Source organism: Castor canadensis, chromosome 1 (genome assembly GCF_047511655.1).
Source record: "Castor canadensis chromosome 1, mCasCan1.hap1v2, whole genome shotgun sequence".
Classification (NCBI taxonomy): Eukaryota; Metazoa; Chordata; class Mammalia; order Rodentia; family Castoridae; genus Castor; species Castor canadensis.
The window spans coordinates 131,804,980-131,820,677 of NC_133386.1; the positions used below are offsets into that span (position 1 = coordinate 131,804,980).

At 37.3% G+C, this 15,698-nt stretch overlaps 1 protein-coding gene across 10 annotated transcripts in view; it reads right to left on the reverse strand.

Annotated features, from left to right (window-relative positions):
* Nucleotides 1-953: 953 nt before the first annotated feature.
* Nucleotides 954-15,698, reverse strand: part of Emsy (EMSY transcriptional repressor, BRCA2 interacting) — a 124,327-nt gene continuing 109,582 nt past the window's right edge. For 7 of the 10 annotated variants that reach the window (XM_074082595.1, XM_074082577.1, XM_020167162.2 and 4 more), the window contains 6 exons: nt 14,523-14,678; nt 13,457-13,498; nt 10,876-11,027; nt 8,533-9,096; nt 7,031-7,531; nt 954-2,979 (listed from right to left, as the gene is read on the reverse strand). In XM_074082595.1, coding sequence (XP_073938696.1) covers nt 2,785-2,979; nt 7,031-7,531; nt 8,533-9,096; nt 10,876-11,027; nt 13,457-13,498; nt 14,523-14,678 — 1,610 coding nt within the window. In that variant the 3' untranslated portion in view covers nt 954-2,784. The remainder of the gene's footprint in view (nt 2,980-7,030; nt 7,532-8,532; nt 9,097-10,875; nt 11,028-13,456; nt 13,499-14,522; nt 14,679-15,698) is intronic. The other 3 variants (XM_074082604.1, XM_020167194.2, XM_020167166.2) reach the window with 1 other exon arrangement.

The window sequence follows — 15,698 nt, forward strand, 5'->3', positions numbered from 1 at the left end:
AGCACTAATACATGCTACAGCATGGATGAGTCTTGAAAATAATATACTAAGTGAAAAACAGTCACAAAGATCATTTGTTGCATTATTCTATGTATATGAAATGTTCAGAATACACAAATGAGTAGAGACAGAAAGTAGATGTTAGTAGCTGTGTGGAGATGGAGTGGTGGTGGTTATGGGGTAGTGTCTTCTGGGCTTGTTGAAAATGTTGTAAGACTGATTATGGTAATGGGTTGCCCAATCTACGGAGACACTAAAGACCACTGAACTGTACACTTTAAATGGGTGTGTACATGACATATCTCAATAAAACTTATTTTAAAAAAAGTCTCTATGTTCACCATAAACTATACCTGTAATACCAGGTACTTATTAAAAGTTTGTGCAAACCAAATGGATTTTTTTAAAAGTACGTAGCTGTTAGAATTCTAATAATTTTGTAGAATTTCTGAATGTTCTTCAAAGAGTTGACTTAAAATTACTTCTAATTTGTCAAACATGAACTACTAATAGATATTATGCTAAGAATTTCAGTAAAAGGATGTCTAGGGATTAAGATGTCTAGAGATTGATTCATACGTGGCATCATCATTAATCTACTTACTCAAGAAACCTAAAAATTGTTCTTGTTTTCTCCTTTACGTCTCACATCCATTTCATTAGCAGGAAGCCCTATTTATGAACTCCGGAAAGACAGGATTTCCCAGTTGTTCACTATGGTGTCCCTGGTGCTTAGAACAGTACCTAGTACACAGACGAGGCCTAATTAATATTTGTTGATAAATAAATAAGTTCATGCTTTACTTGGAATTAGAATCTTTAAAAGATAAGAAATTTAAATCTCACTTGGTTATCTATCTAGAATGTAAATTACAGAAGTTTCATTTGCCACTCCAGTTGTTGAAACACAGACTAGATTCTCAAAGGGACATAAATGTGCTATGCTGTTAGAATATGTGGAACATAACTTTATTCAATTTGTTCTTATTACCTGATATGTGAATATATAAAAGATACTTTATTTTATAAAAACTTACATCTGTAAGTAATAGATTGGCCATAACAGAGGGCTCAACCTGGAATACATGGTTAGGCTTAAGGGCCCACAAAGCCCTAAAACTGTATGTATATTGGCATGTGTATAATTTTGGTGAGAGAGTTCAAAGTTTTAATCAGATTTTCAATTTTCAAAGTCTATGACCCAAGAAAGGTTAAAAAATTACTTAACTAGAAACAAAGTCACAAAGTTTTTTTTAAACATGAATTTGTACAATAAAATGATATCCAACAGCTCCATCTATGGGCAAGTCATTATCACCTACTAAAAATATTGACAACCATCATAGACCAGTTCATCTTATGAATGCCTGTGACGAAATCTTCAGTGTCACACTAGTGTGAATTTATTAACTATAGTATCACAGCTTCTTTTCTCCAGATATGAATGCAAAAATCAGGAGACTGCTGATGAATTCTACTTACAGTACTTCAGCACCAAAAAATTGGGCAGTTATGCTGATATATGTATATACAGTTCAACATTTGTCAGTCTTAAAATGCTTATTTATAGTGAAATCTATATAAAACCGTTAAAAACTTTCTATTTACATTTTTTAAAAATGAGAAGTATAGTTTCCTTTGCCACACTTGTCAAAACTGATGCTTACCCTCCCACCCCTTATTTCTCACTCTATTTGTGACAGACAGCAATCACAAGACCAAACATATTGCTTAAACAAACTGTGTCCTAAAAAAGTAAAATGCTTAAAAACATTACATTTAGAACTGCAAATGAACTTTTTATACATTTTAAAAGGGCTTAAACAAAAAATATGTAAAAGTTATTTTCAAAGTCTCAGTCCAACATGAATGTGCAATTTCAACATTAAGAAAACATGAACTGAATGAATAATTTGTTTTCCTTAATATAACTGAACATTTCTGTTGGACCAGAAAATGTTTCTTTTCCTCTGCTTCCCAATGAAACATTTTCTAGTAAGTTTTCTTAAAGTGAGCATCAGGGAGTTGGGGAGGTGGTACAGGTAGGCAATTCTGGTTTACAAGAAATGTGTCAGAAGGAATACAGTCTGCTTTGAAATGTTTACATTAAATAAATACAAGGCAAGTGTGCTGTCTAGCACACAAAGGAACAACGCAATAAATTAGCATACGACTAAGGAACATGTACAAGCCATCCAAAAAGCACTTCCCATTGGTTAGGGATCTGATTTCTACCATCCAGCAAGGATTCTTTAATGCCAGTATTTTCCTAGATATTTATAGACTAATCATGAACTGAGCAAATGTAAAATGTTAACCAATTCAACACTTCCAAAGATTTGCAAAACATACAAGATTTTTAAAAAACTATTCCTGACTCATCATTTCAAAATACAAACTATTCACATTATCCTTTTTCCTTAACTGGTATTTTTTTTTTATGGTATTTTGCTCAGTGGAAACCAGTTGAGAAACATTCATAGGAAAAGTCCCTCCACAGCAAAACAAAACTTTTCCATTGGCCATGGTCCAACAGAGAATACTGGGTCTTAAGCTCTGCAGATGTGCATTTTTTCTTTTTTTTTCTATTTTTTTTTTAAGTACATTCCCCTGTGAATTTAACTTGCTAAAATGCTGCTCCTGCAGCAATATCTTGTTGAAACACTGCTGTTTCAGGGTCCACGGCCTAAGTATGGGCAAAGTGCTTTTTTGCAGACATCAAAATAGTTTCCCTGGACACTTCGTAACCAAGCAGGTTGTAAAGTGCACTCCTGTGTCCAAAAGCTAAGGCCGTTCAGCTGAGCTCTGAGAGGGGCTGGGCTCGGTTCCATCCTCTGTGCCACTGTCTACGTACTGCTCCATTGCTGTCTCATCATCATCCAGCTGCTGACTGGTGAAGTTGTTTAGCTCAAGAAGCCCACTGGGCTCCACCACCACATTGGAGCCGGAGTGACAAGGAATAGCATACTGGGGAATGGCCTAGAAGAGAAGATGCAGGAGAGAATCTTTATGGTAAGAAAAGGTAACATAAGGATTTCTCCAACAAAGACAGAAGAAAGAAAACTGACATTTGCTGGACATCCATACTATATGCCAGGCACTGTGCTAAGATGCTTTTACACGTTCTACTCACTAAATCCCCACGACAGCATCATGAGGAAATTATTCTCATTTTACAAATGAGGAAACTGAGAGAGTAACAGACTTACTCAAGGTCACACTGCTGTCGGATTGATGCCAGGATTCAAATCCAAGTCTTTTACACTTGAACATGATCTTTCCATTCATTAAATGGCACATCTTCTAATAAAGAAGGCTAAAGTCTATTGCCAAATCCAGAAGACAGACTTCAAAGAATACTTTCATTTGATCCCTACATAATTTATGTCAAATTTTGCTCTGTATTATCTGCAAGGTGAGTAATTAATTTTCTGACATCACAACATGTTTTAAGCCTCTTTGGTGACACAAAAGGGAAGTAATTTGTTTGGGTTCCAGAATAATGATCTTTATTGGAAATGGGAGAAAACAAAATATTCAAGTACCAGAGAAACCAAAACTTGCCTTTAAAAGTCATTAGTGAACACTGGCTGTGGGCTTTTGAACAAGAAATTTCATAGGCATATTGCCTTGTCAGATTCTTTTTCTCATCTTTATTCAACATCTTCCTTTTAAAAAGTAGGATCAATTCATGTCACACCCTGTTTAAAATTCTAGAGGTGTTTTCTTCTGCACTTGTTATGTGTACTCCTTACCATGTCTCATGCCAAATGCACTCTACTTTAGGGCTTGCACTAGTTCTTCCCTTCTTCCTTTTCCTCAAAACCTCACAAGTTCAGCAATATTCTTGTCATCTGGAGCTTTGCTCAATTGCTTAGGGCCACAGGTTTAGAGAAGCCTACCTTCCAGGACCCACAACCAAAGCAAAAGTGGTTTGGTCCACCCTCCGCCTCTATTACACTGTTAAGTTTTCCTCATTGCACTTGCCATCATTGGTTAAACTGCCCCTCTGTGCTGGAATACAAGCCGTGAGGGCATGGACAAAGCACAGATCCCGACATCTTATTCGCTGATAGCTGCCTCCTTTGAACAGGGGCTGGTGCATATTAGATGCCAAAAAAGGAATAATACACTGTTTTGGGGTGGGGGGGAATGTGGTTTGAACTCAGGGCTTTGTGCTTGCTAGGCAGGGACTCTCCCACTTGAGCTATGACCCTAGCCCATTTTGCTTTATAGTGTGGCATTCTTCTCTGGGCCAGTCTTGGACTACACTCTTCCAACCTACAGACTCCCACATAGGTAGGATGACGGGTGTGTACCACCAAGCCCAGCTTGTTTGTTGAGATGCAATCTCACCAAGTTTTTGCTCAGGCTGTCCTTAAACCACAAACCTCCTGATGTCTGCCTCCTGAGTAGCTGGGATTATAGGTGTAAGCCACTCTGCCTGGTTCAAATAATAAATTTTTAACATTAAAAACCACAGGCAAAGTTGAATATAAGCACTTTGCAAATTCACATGACCAAAACTAGCTTTTACTGGGGGAAGATATAAATTTAATTTTTATACTATCAGGAAAATAATGCAAGATGCCTAGGCATTAGTTTTAGGGTGGTGTTTTATTTGTTTCTCCCCTTCCACATAGTTGATCACTGTGGGATGGAAGAAAACATGGATTTTAGTTCAGTTCTGGCTCTGACTTGCTGTGTGACTCTGAGTAAGTGATTCCACTTCTATAAGCCTTACATTAATCTTATATAAAATACAATACTTGAAAGATATATGCTCTAAAGATTCTTGCAGTTCAAAATGTCTATGGCTTACATACATACAGACTCCTTCAGGAAAGAAGATATATCCACCTTGTTTACTCCTCTCTACCTACCCTCAGGACTTAGCACAGTGCCTGGATCACAGTCTTTAAATAATACACGTGAAATGAATGCATGAAGGAAGGAATGAACCAATGAATGACATCAGATTGCCTACAAAGAATGTTTTGCATTCCAAGCACTTAATATCAAAGACATTGAATTTTTAAGGGCATTCTTTAAGGAATAAATGACAGCACTTCACAGACTTCCTTCACTCATCCCTGTAAGTATTACTGAATTAATAAAATCAATAATTCAGGTCAAAGTTAAGTATACTATTCAGATCTGAAAATATTTTAATATATATTAATGATAAAAATAATAACAGCTAACTTTGTTGAGTATTACTGTACAAATACTTGACCAAGTATATATACCCACTTAATCTTCAAAACAACCCTGTGAGGTAGGGTTGTCTCCATTTCATAGGTAAAGAATCTGAGGTACAGAGGTTAACTCAAGTTGTTCAAAGTCACAGGTGCTATGGCATAATGAGTATAGGTGAGAATCAAATCTAGGGAATTCTGGCTCCAAACACTTAGTTCTTAATTACTCTGTTGTCTGTCCTTCTGACAGCACAACTGGCATGAAGAACATGCTAAAAGTTAGGTGAGAATTCTACAGAGAATCTACTCATTACCTGTGACCCTTACAATGAAGCAAATTATACTTTCACTCTTGTTAAGAATGTGCAGAAAAATAATTTCCAAATAAGCTACCTAAAATGATTTTTAATTTAGTGACTATGCCCCAATAGCCACAATAAATTTTAGTAAAATTACTCATAGTTACCATCTGTTGAACAATTACCATGAGCCAGGTACTGTGCTACGTGCTTAATTATTGATCCTATGAAGTAGGCATTACTTATTCCTATTACTGGTAAGGAAACTAAGGCAGAGTGAGGTTAAGTAGTCTTGCTCAAGTAATGAACGGCAAAGCCAGGAAACCATCCCTTTTCCACTATACCCTAAAATTCTCTTCAGGGGAGAATTTTAATAATCATAGTGAAAACTTTTGTTAAGAATTATGTAATTCACTAAAGTCATTTTTATAGAAGGAGACAAATTATTTGAGTAATTCAATGGCTATTTCTATTTGCCTTAATTATTATTAAGCACCCATACTTAATTATGTCTTAATTGGTTTAATATTGGTCAATTTGTATTCTCTCTTAGCTTGGCATCATGACAAAGGGAATATTTCCTCTAAGAATTTCCAAGTCATGTAACAGTGAATCTATGGTAAATCCTAAAATGCAAATTCTCAATTTACTAAAATGTGTTGGCCTGATACCATCTAAGCTTTGCACCAGTTTAGCAAAAACACAAAATGACTAGTGTCAAGAAAACAACCTAACACCTTGCAAGCAGAGAGGGAAGTCTGGGCTCAGTAAATCTTTAATCTCAATCTGTTATGCAGGATGACAAATGACATTTAGAATGAAAAGAATGTGAAAATCAGAAGATGTACTGTCAAGAAATAGTTCCATTAAGTTAACTGACCTGTACTTACCAGTGCGTGACAATAACCATAGTAAGATTATTAAAACAATAATGATGGAAATAAAAAGCAGTTTACGGTTAATCCCAAATTAGATACAAAAGTAGTTTAGAAATATCCCTGTACAACACGTATTTCCAGATATTCAAGTTAATCGAGGTTTGATTATCCTAAGAACCACAAATGTAGACCAAGAACAAAAACTATTTTTCCAAGGACACAGAACCTGAAGTTAACTTAAATGGAAGTATAATCCAGTTATATTCCAGGATTTTTTATTTTTAATTTTTTTAGCAAACTGTAGAATCCCAAAATGTGAACCCAGAAATCACCAATCTTCTGGGTTAAAGTGCTAAGTCAACACACTGGCAAGCATGGCTCGTAACTTATAAAATGAAGCTGACATATGGACTCGGGGCCTTTTATTGCCTCTATTGTATATTGTGTGATAGTATTCACAAATCTTCCATGATTCTATTCTAGAAAATAAATAAATATAAGTTTGTATCTTTTTAACAGGTATTAAACCACCTCAAAGACAATCTCTGTTTTCTTAGTATCTTAGCTTGACTGTTCCTGTGACATTCCAAAATGCACCAAACCCAAAACCTCCCATCTGCCCAACAACATTTCTCACTTTCCTTCCAATTCTTACCTGAATGATAATTTCTGCCGGGCTCTCTTCAGCTTTCTTTTGGCCTACATTCTGAATACGCATGAATTGGCCTGTTGTAGGCACTCCTGGAGCATCGATTTTCCTGGTCGTTAGGGGAGGGCCAACAGCAGATGGACTTGAACAAGACTCTCTACATTTCTGTTGCTGGGGAGTAGAATTCGCCATCCCTGCCACCACCATGTGGGTGGAAGGTAATGATCCTGCTTCACCAGTGAGCATACTAGTGGCAAGAGCCTTCTTTGGGGGATCCACTACCATATGTTCTACATTTGTATCAATCTGAGCTTCCATCAAAGACATTTTCAAAATGTCTGACACTGCTGTCTTCTCAGACGCCTGAATGGGAGATATGCTTGTAACTGGTGATGTCAGCTTAGGCACACAACTGCCACCAGTTATCTTTGTAACTGTGGGAGGCTGGCGCCCCTCAAAAGTTATCTTTGTAACAGAGGATCCTTGAGTTATAATTGGCTGCTCCACCTGAAAATAAATTGGGGTTATGTGTGTTACAGCTACATCTCTGAGAAAAACTAATTAAACACCCCAGACAATATGGCAAAAGAAACATTTGTGTGATACACTAGGAAGACATTGTGAAGCTCTGTGTTACAGTAAGAGGGCTGATGGGAAGGATCTGGTTACTTATAAGGAACCTAGGGAAAGAGGAGGGGTTGAAAGAACCTTTGTTCAGCCAGCCACATTTTGTAGCAGTAAAGGAAGAAAACATCACAGCAGCCTAGTTTTCCTTTGGGATCTGCATTCCCAAACAGTACACCTTCAACCTGGCTCAAATTATTTCATATAATCTTCTGCTTTTTAAAATAAAAAGTAAAGTATTTTCCTTAATCTTTTGCTTCAAAAAACATTTATACAAACATATTCTCTCTATATATGCATTTATAATATACACATACACACATATGTATCATTCCAGAGCCAAATGATTTTTACTAATAAAATATTTCTTTTGATTATCCACAGATAATTTCACTGAAATCTACAAGATAAACCTGGAAGAAAATTTATGAGCTAGATGGTGATGATGTAAACTACGAAGGAAGATAGATGCTCAAGATGTTCAATGAAGTTCCTTAAAAGACTGCAACCAATTTACTTAGCATTATTGGCACAGAAATAAGAGTTTATAGGCATGGAGATAAATATTTTATACCTAAAAAATAAAAATAATTTGGGAATATCGCTTCTATGCACTGTTAGTCAATGCTGCTGAAGTGATTTCTTTAAAAAACTGCCTGGAAAATCAAGTTCTGAGTGCTACGCTTTTTTTCTCTTCCTATATTAGTGCGTGCATTTCTTCCCTAACGCCAACCTTGTGGTGGGGCAAAGGAACACGAGCGTATGAGGCTTTTGGGTTTCCTCTTGCCAGGAGAAAGCACTGCTAGCATGATAGGGTTGTGATGTTCTCATTTGTTTCCACGAACACAGAAGTTTAACTTTGCATGCTATCAATATTCCGTTACCTGGCTTGCCGGCTGTTTCTCTGACGAGGCAGGGAGTGACATTTGGCTCTGGGGAGTTTGGGGTTGCACGAAGATTTTTGGTTGGTTCGGAGCCTGCTGCAGTTTAGGGAGCTGCTGCGTGGTTTTCACTGCAAGCACCTGTACTACAGTTTGCGGGGGCTGTGCCATTAAGGTAGGAAGCTGCCTGTCTTTGGCCACCAAGGGGTGCTGTGTGTGCTGTACATCTGGCTTGGGCTGTGCTTGTTCTTGCTGGAGAGGGGTGAGTTTTTGATGCCTGATGGAAAGCTGGGGCATTTGCGGGAGTTTGTGCTGGAGCTGGTCTGCCTGCAGGTGGATGGTCTGCTTCTGTTTAGTCTGGAAGCACTGCAGAGTTTTCACTTGCAACTGAGTCTGTTCCAGCTGGGGCTGGCTAAGTTTCTGCTGTTTAGCTGACTGTGACTGAGTCAGGGCAGATCGGTAAAACAGACCTGTCTGAGGGTCTAAAGTGTCCATTTCTTCAACCTCGCCCTCCTCAGTTCCAAGTTCCTCGCTGTGTTTGGTAAAAGCAGTGTGACTGCTTAATGCCTAAGTAAAAAAGGCACAAAGTAAGAATGAAATAAGAAAAACACCTATATTGCTACATTTTCCTTGAACTGGAAAAGACTGTTCATAAGATTCATTCAGAAATTTTCAGACGAGTCTAAAGAAACTCAAGAGGCTTCAAATCAAAACTCTTGTAATTTGAATTCTCAGACATTAAGTACTTCAAAATCTGGTCTACTCATCACTACAGGAAAAGTACCAGAGGGCCCAGAACTTATATTAGAGTGATAGGGTGACCTTACAAGCACAGCTCCAAAAGAAGAGATAGGCTCCCTAGCTTAGCAAACAGCTCTGCAGCGTGTCCACAGGGGACGCTTGCCTGTCTAAAGAAAGAATGCAACAGCCAAGGACTGAGGTGTCCAGAACAAAGCTAAGGTTCTGAGAAGCACGCTTTGGCCCCATACATGTCCAGGGCTGTCGGCAAGGTCAGTGAAATTGTCTGAGCAATATGCCCACCCCTGTCCCCACAGCAGGCCTCCCCGAGGAGGGTGGGGATGGCTCTCCAGGCTTCACTAGGCCACAGCTTTCTAGAGATCTGGTTCCCAGGAGGGAGGAGACTGGGGAGGGGTCAGGTTGCTTCTGTCAGTAGAATGGGAAACTGCTGGTGTCAGCTGAGATAGCGTTGGGAGGAGGCATCACCTTGAGTGACATGGTCAGGGCCAGCCTGTCTGACTTCTAGGTGCCTTAAGAAAGGTCAATGTCAGGACCTGCCAGATGATGGCCAAACTAAGACCTGCTATCCAGCAAAACCTCTGTCCAGCTGGCTTCCCTTTGGACACAAGATGCATACTATCCCCATCTTTCCCACTACCTTGTCATATACTAACCGTATCACAACTCTAAACTTTAAAACTGCAAGACTCAACTCTCCCCTATGTCATAATGACTTTTACACATACAAATTTTCAATTCAACATCTCTTCATTGACTTTCAGGTAGCTTGCTTATAATTAGGTCCAGCTGCTACCAGCTGAGTGACAGTGATTTCTGTGAGTACATCCTTAATACATAACTGTGTAACAAAGGCAGTTTACTTTGGGCTTAAATCCTGGCTCTGCCACCTGGGGCAAGTTACTTAACTTCAGTGAGCATGAGTTCCCTCCCTTGCAAGAGAGAAACACCCACTTGTGAGGATCATGGTGAGAACCAAACAAGTTAATGTACTTAAAGCTCAAAGCACAGTGTCTGACATAAAAATCAACTTATGAATATATTTATCTTTTTCCACATTACTCCTAATACCTGATGTTTCTGTTTTATATTAGCTCATTCTCTTGCCAGTTAAATCTTTTTTTTTTTTAATGGTCACGTATAGTTAAAGAAATCAAATCTTTCTTTTCCTATCCTACTTGTCCGTAATGTTCCCAAGAGGATTCATTATTAAAGAATAAAAAGAACAAAACAAAACAAGCAGCAAACAGCTAAAGAAGACAAATGCTACTTCATTCGAAAATATTTGCCCCAGTGATAAATTCTTCCATACCAATAAGATACACAGATACAGTGACCACTTCTGATACTATTAGATTCATCTAGGTGGACTCACCCTTTTGAAATGTCACACATTCACAGAAAGTTCAAAAGTATGGTTTCCTAATTATTTTCTGGTGTCAAGCCTCAATTCACTGTTCACAGATTAAGGAATTATACAAACATTCTGTAGTTCAGTTATTTGTCCTCTTAAAATAGGAGATGAAGGCAAACCTTAATTCAGAAATGAAGCAGCCGCAGAAAATGGGGTGGGGTTAGAAGAGATACAACCTGCTGCATAATGTGGGTGACCGCTCCAGGGGAAGACGCTGGGATGGACTTCACCACCACCGAAGTCTGTGTTGCGGTCTGTGACTGGGCCACATGCTGAAGCAGGGTCCGCTGGGGCTGGGAGGGTTGTTGGGGCTGGGAGCGATGGCTGACTGAAAATAGAGGAGGTGATGATATTTCTCCAGAAATCACCACAGCATCTGTAACCAGTGGTCATTTTAAACAAATGCCTGTGAGCTTATATCACACACAGGAAGAGTAGTATTGTGAACTAAGAGGCAGAAGACCAGAATCTGCTCATCTATGAGCTGTGTGACTCTAAGAAAGTCTCTTATCTTCTTCGAGACTCTGTTTTCTCATCTGTAAAATGGGAATAACAGGGCTAGTATAAGGATGAGAGGAGAAATGTATACCAAAGAACTGTGAAAACTATTATCACCAAGGAAGAACAAACTCTGAAAGTCCCATCTTCTTATGAATTGTCTCACTTTCTGCAGTAACTTTTAATCCATTAAGGTAACAAAGCAAAAATGAGTTTCTGTAATTCCAGGCATGACCCAGGCATATCCTTACTCTCTTGGTCCCAGTTCCAAATGCAGTTCAAACATTAGGAGCATTTATTCCTTTATATGGACGTGACACTGTGTCACAGCCTATACTTCCTAAAAATGGAAAATGTCAGGGTGATACTGCAAAAAGAAAATTAGACCAAGAATCAACTTGGATTTTGTCCCACTCTGCCACCAATTAGCCATTTGAAGAAGTCACTTCTCCTATATTAACCTCTAAAACATAGAGCTTTTGTTTTGCTTGATTTTTTTTTTTTAGATGGGATGTTTCTACTTAGAAGAGAACCAAATAAAGTAATGGGCTGAAAAATGATCCTTAAATTATAAAGTACTAAACAAATATAAGGTTAACAAAAGAACAGAAAAATCTCTCATCTAAGATTTAGATTACCTGACACAAATAGGTGTGTAGTTGTAGAAAACAACTCCACCTCTTATTCTCTTGCTATTTCCACAGAATAGCTAGACCTACATACCCACACATGTGCCTATCTATCATCTTTTACCAGCCTTAACTTCAACTTTATAAGCAGTTCAAGCATTTGCCACTTCTAAATCTATAGAACCTTAATTATGCTTAGGGTTACTGGAAAACAAACCCTTTGACTCAGAAACAGGTAAGGAAAACAAATCTATAAATTAGATGAGAATTTTGAGATTACTAAAACTCTCTCCATCCATGATTCTAATGTTCCTGAACTCATCCCTCCCCAAATACTGGGGATTAAACACAGGGCCTCGTACTTGCCAGGCAAATGCTCTGTAACTTGAGCTACACCCCAAACTCTTAATTTTGTTTTCTTTTGTATTTTGTTTTTGAGATAGCGTGTCACTAACTTTGCTTGGGTTGGTCTTGAACTTACAACTTACAATCTTCCTATCTCTTATGCTTGAGTAGCTAGGGTTACAGGCGTGAGCCATGCCCAATGTGTAATGTACCTTGATTTATAATTTCAAGTGGCACTGATTCCATGCTTAGAAAATAATGGGGTGTCCAAGAGTAAATCATTCACTGCAGAAATCAGTGTAAAAATGCCATTTATGTACTATAAAGACCAAACTTTAAAACTATCCAGTGAAATAAAAACTTCATTTTTATGACACTTTGTTCTATTCATATTCACAAATGCAGTATTTCTCTTATTGTTACACATATGCCTACATGTGATATGAGATTATAGATAGCACCACCAGGACTCTTTTATAAATGTACTATAATACTATATTTCACACTGTGCTCTATATGTACATTTTAAATTTCAAGACTTAAAAATCTTCCATATGTGCTCAATAGAACTGAAAAAAAAAAAAGCAGTCAAAGTTTACATTAAAACAACTATGAAACCATCTATATAGCTGAATTGGAGAAAAACAAATTATGGCAATATTAAAATTAAGGAAGCAAATTAATGAAGTTTTTTAATCGAAAATCATCAGAAATGAATGAAATCTGGTAGATAAAGAATAAACTTCTGATGAAATTATCAGATTACATGGAACATTTCTGTCGCCTGCACTAATGACAATATTAAGTTTTTTCAATAAAGAAACAAAATGGACTTAATAAAAGATGAACTAATATCTAAAAATAATTCTCCTTCAAGATACTATAAATCTCTTCATAGCAAGTCCCCAGAGTTTAGGAAACAAAGTTCAGGGAAGTCAGAAAAAAACTAACAGCCACAAAGCAAATAACCAATATGGATGCATGTAAATGCACAGAGAATATGGAAGGTCACAAAGTGAACATACAGAAAAACAAATCAAGTAACTATAACCGGGCCATATAAACACCATAAAACAGTTCTTTCTTTCTTTAAACAATTTTTTCCCAGCATCTCATTTCTGAGAAAGAATCCCACTACTCCACAAGAGAAAAAATTTTCTCCTTTTTACTAAGTGGAGCTTACCTTTCCTCTACCAGATCAGAGTAGAGCGCATCCATTTAAGTGGTTCCCCTCCTCCCAATCAATCATCTTAAATTATACTACAAATGGATGCACACCACTTACCTAGAAGGGGAAAAGCAACCTCTGTCCCCTCATCAGTGCGTTCTGAAAAGGATAAGTAAGGGAAGAAATCATGGGTCTTTTCATCTATTTACCATTTGATCTAGGCTACCCCAGAGGTTAATATTCAGTTCTCCAACACACTGATCTCTGCTTTAATTAGTTTTCTGCTAAATAGCTCTGTAAGGAAAGATTCTAAATGGCTTTCCACAATCTTAACTGAATTTCCCTTTGGGGCAATTTTAACCCGTTAGTCCTAATAATATCTCCTAAAATGATGCCAAACAATTCCTTTTCCTCTATGGTATTTATATCCTTCAAGTATTTGTGACTTTATGCTCTCCTTTTATCACTGCTTAGGAAAACTTGGGATAGGAGTTCTCTATATTGCATCCTAAGTCATCTCTCCTAACCCCTTAATTATCATATCATTACTCTCTAAACTATTTTAAGTCTCAAGGTAATATAATGTCCAAAACAGAAAGCAGTATTCAGGTGTGTTCTCATCAGAATATGAGAGGGAAAAAATCTATTATCCTTCCTACTCAATTTCTCCATATGTTGCCATCCAAAAATTTCATTAGTGTTTTGTTGCCAGACCACATTTTAAACAAATATTGAATCTGCTTTCCACTAGAATTCCTAAATATTTACAGAGATTTAAAGTTTTATAAATTCTTTCTTTCCATTAAAAATAAAAAACAGAGCTGGACTCTGTCTTTTTCTCTTGATTCACCTCCCCCAAAATTTAAAAATCCAGAGGAATAAAAATATTTATTCTTAGATAAAAGATATTTTATCCTCTCTCTACCACTGCTATTATATATTCACAGATACTATTTATGGCCAACTTGTAATTTTATGTTACTTGCAATCTTTGTAATAGCTTATTGATATTTTTTTCCTAGTCATTAAAGACATGGTAAATCCCAAAGGTGGTATGAATTTGCTCTGAAAACAAACAGGAAAAGAACAAGAAATAGAATATATTCTTCCCCAAATGACCATCCCATGAAATCCAGAAAGGTAGCTTTCCTACCTTAATACTACATTTTAACAAGGCACCTACCAGTAGTGATGTATTCAGCAACTAGTTCTGACTCTACCACAGCAATGGATGGACTCTCAGGAGAATGTCTCTTATCCTGGGTCATCTGAATAGGCACTGCCATTTGGCTCAAGTCAATAGTGGGTTGTCTTGGCTTAGATTCCAACTTTTCCTTTACTGTATAAAAAAGTCAGGGAAAAGTTAACTTTTATTACAAGCAAGTACTAAAACCAGAGCTGTCCGTGGGAATAATGAACAAGATCTCTGGGGTGCCACACTGGCAGTGACTAAGATGACAATGAAATGAAGACAGCAGGCTGCTATGTGTGGTTGTGTAGTGTACAACCCAGGTAACTACGTCCAGTAGCATAGCCAGGACTCATGCAATCACAATAAAATACCCCCATTATCTGTAGATGAAACTGCTATTTCCTTCTGTACACTTCCATCAGATTTTGTTTCCTTTACCCTTTAAGATAGTTGCTGGTAGCCTTGGTTCTCAACCTAAAAACAATGAGTGAGTGAATAAGCAGTATACAGCATGATTTGCTCTAGGACATATCTACAAAGAATGGTATGACCTAGTGACCATCTTAATTTGACCTATTAAAAATTCAAGAAATCAGGGCTGGAGGCATGGCTCAAGTGGCAGAGCACTTACCCAAGCACAAAGCCCTGAGTTCAAACTCCAGTACCAAAAAAGAAAAAAATCCAAAGAAATGTTATAAGGTCTTCAATGATTCTTAAAAAAGTAAAAATTTTTATTGTTTGGAAAAAATGGACTCTTTGTTTCTGCAAAAATGTCTGATATAACAGTCTATATGTATTCAAGAATGGCTTCTGTGTATTGATTCACTTTCTAAGTTGGTATCACTTTTTCTGCAAAATCTTTTCATTAAAAGTTCTGACCTCTGTAACCACTTCCATTAAGGAAATAGTTGAATTTGTCAAAAGTAAGTAGTTGAGAAAATGTCTTAAGGCCAAAAATAACATCAATAGAAGGATTAACCTAAAACTTAAGAGTAAATGCTAGTATTCTTTGGGTAGTATAGAGTGGAAATTGCAATAAATAGTAACCAGTAACTAAGCATACTGAAGGATCATTCCCACCAAGGGCATAATGTGACAAAATCAAAAAATAATTTTAAACAAAGAAACTAAACCAAACAAAATGAATACAAACATACTCCATAAGTA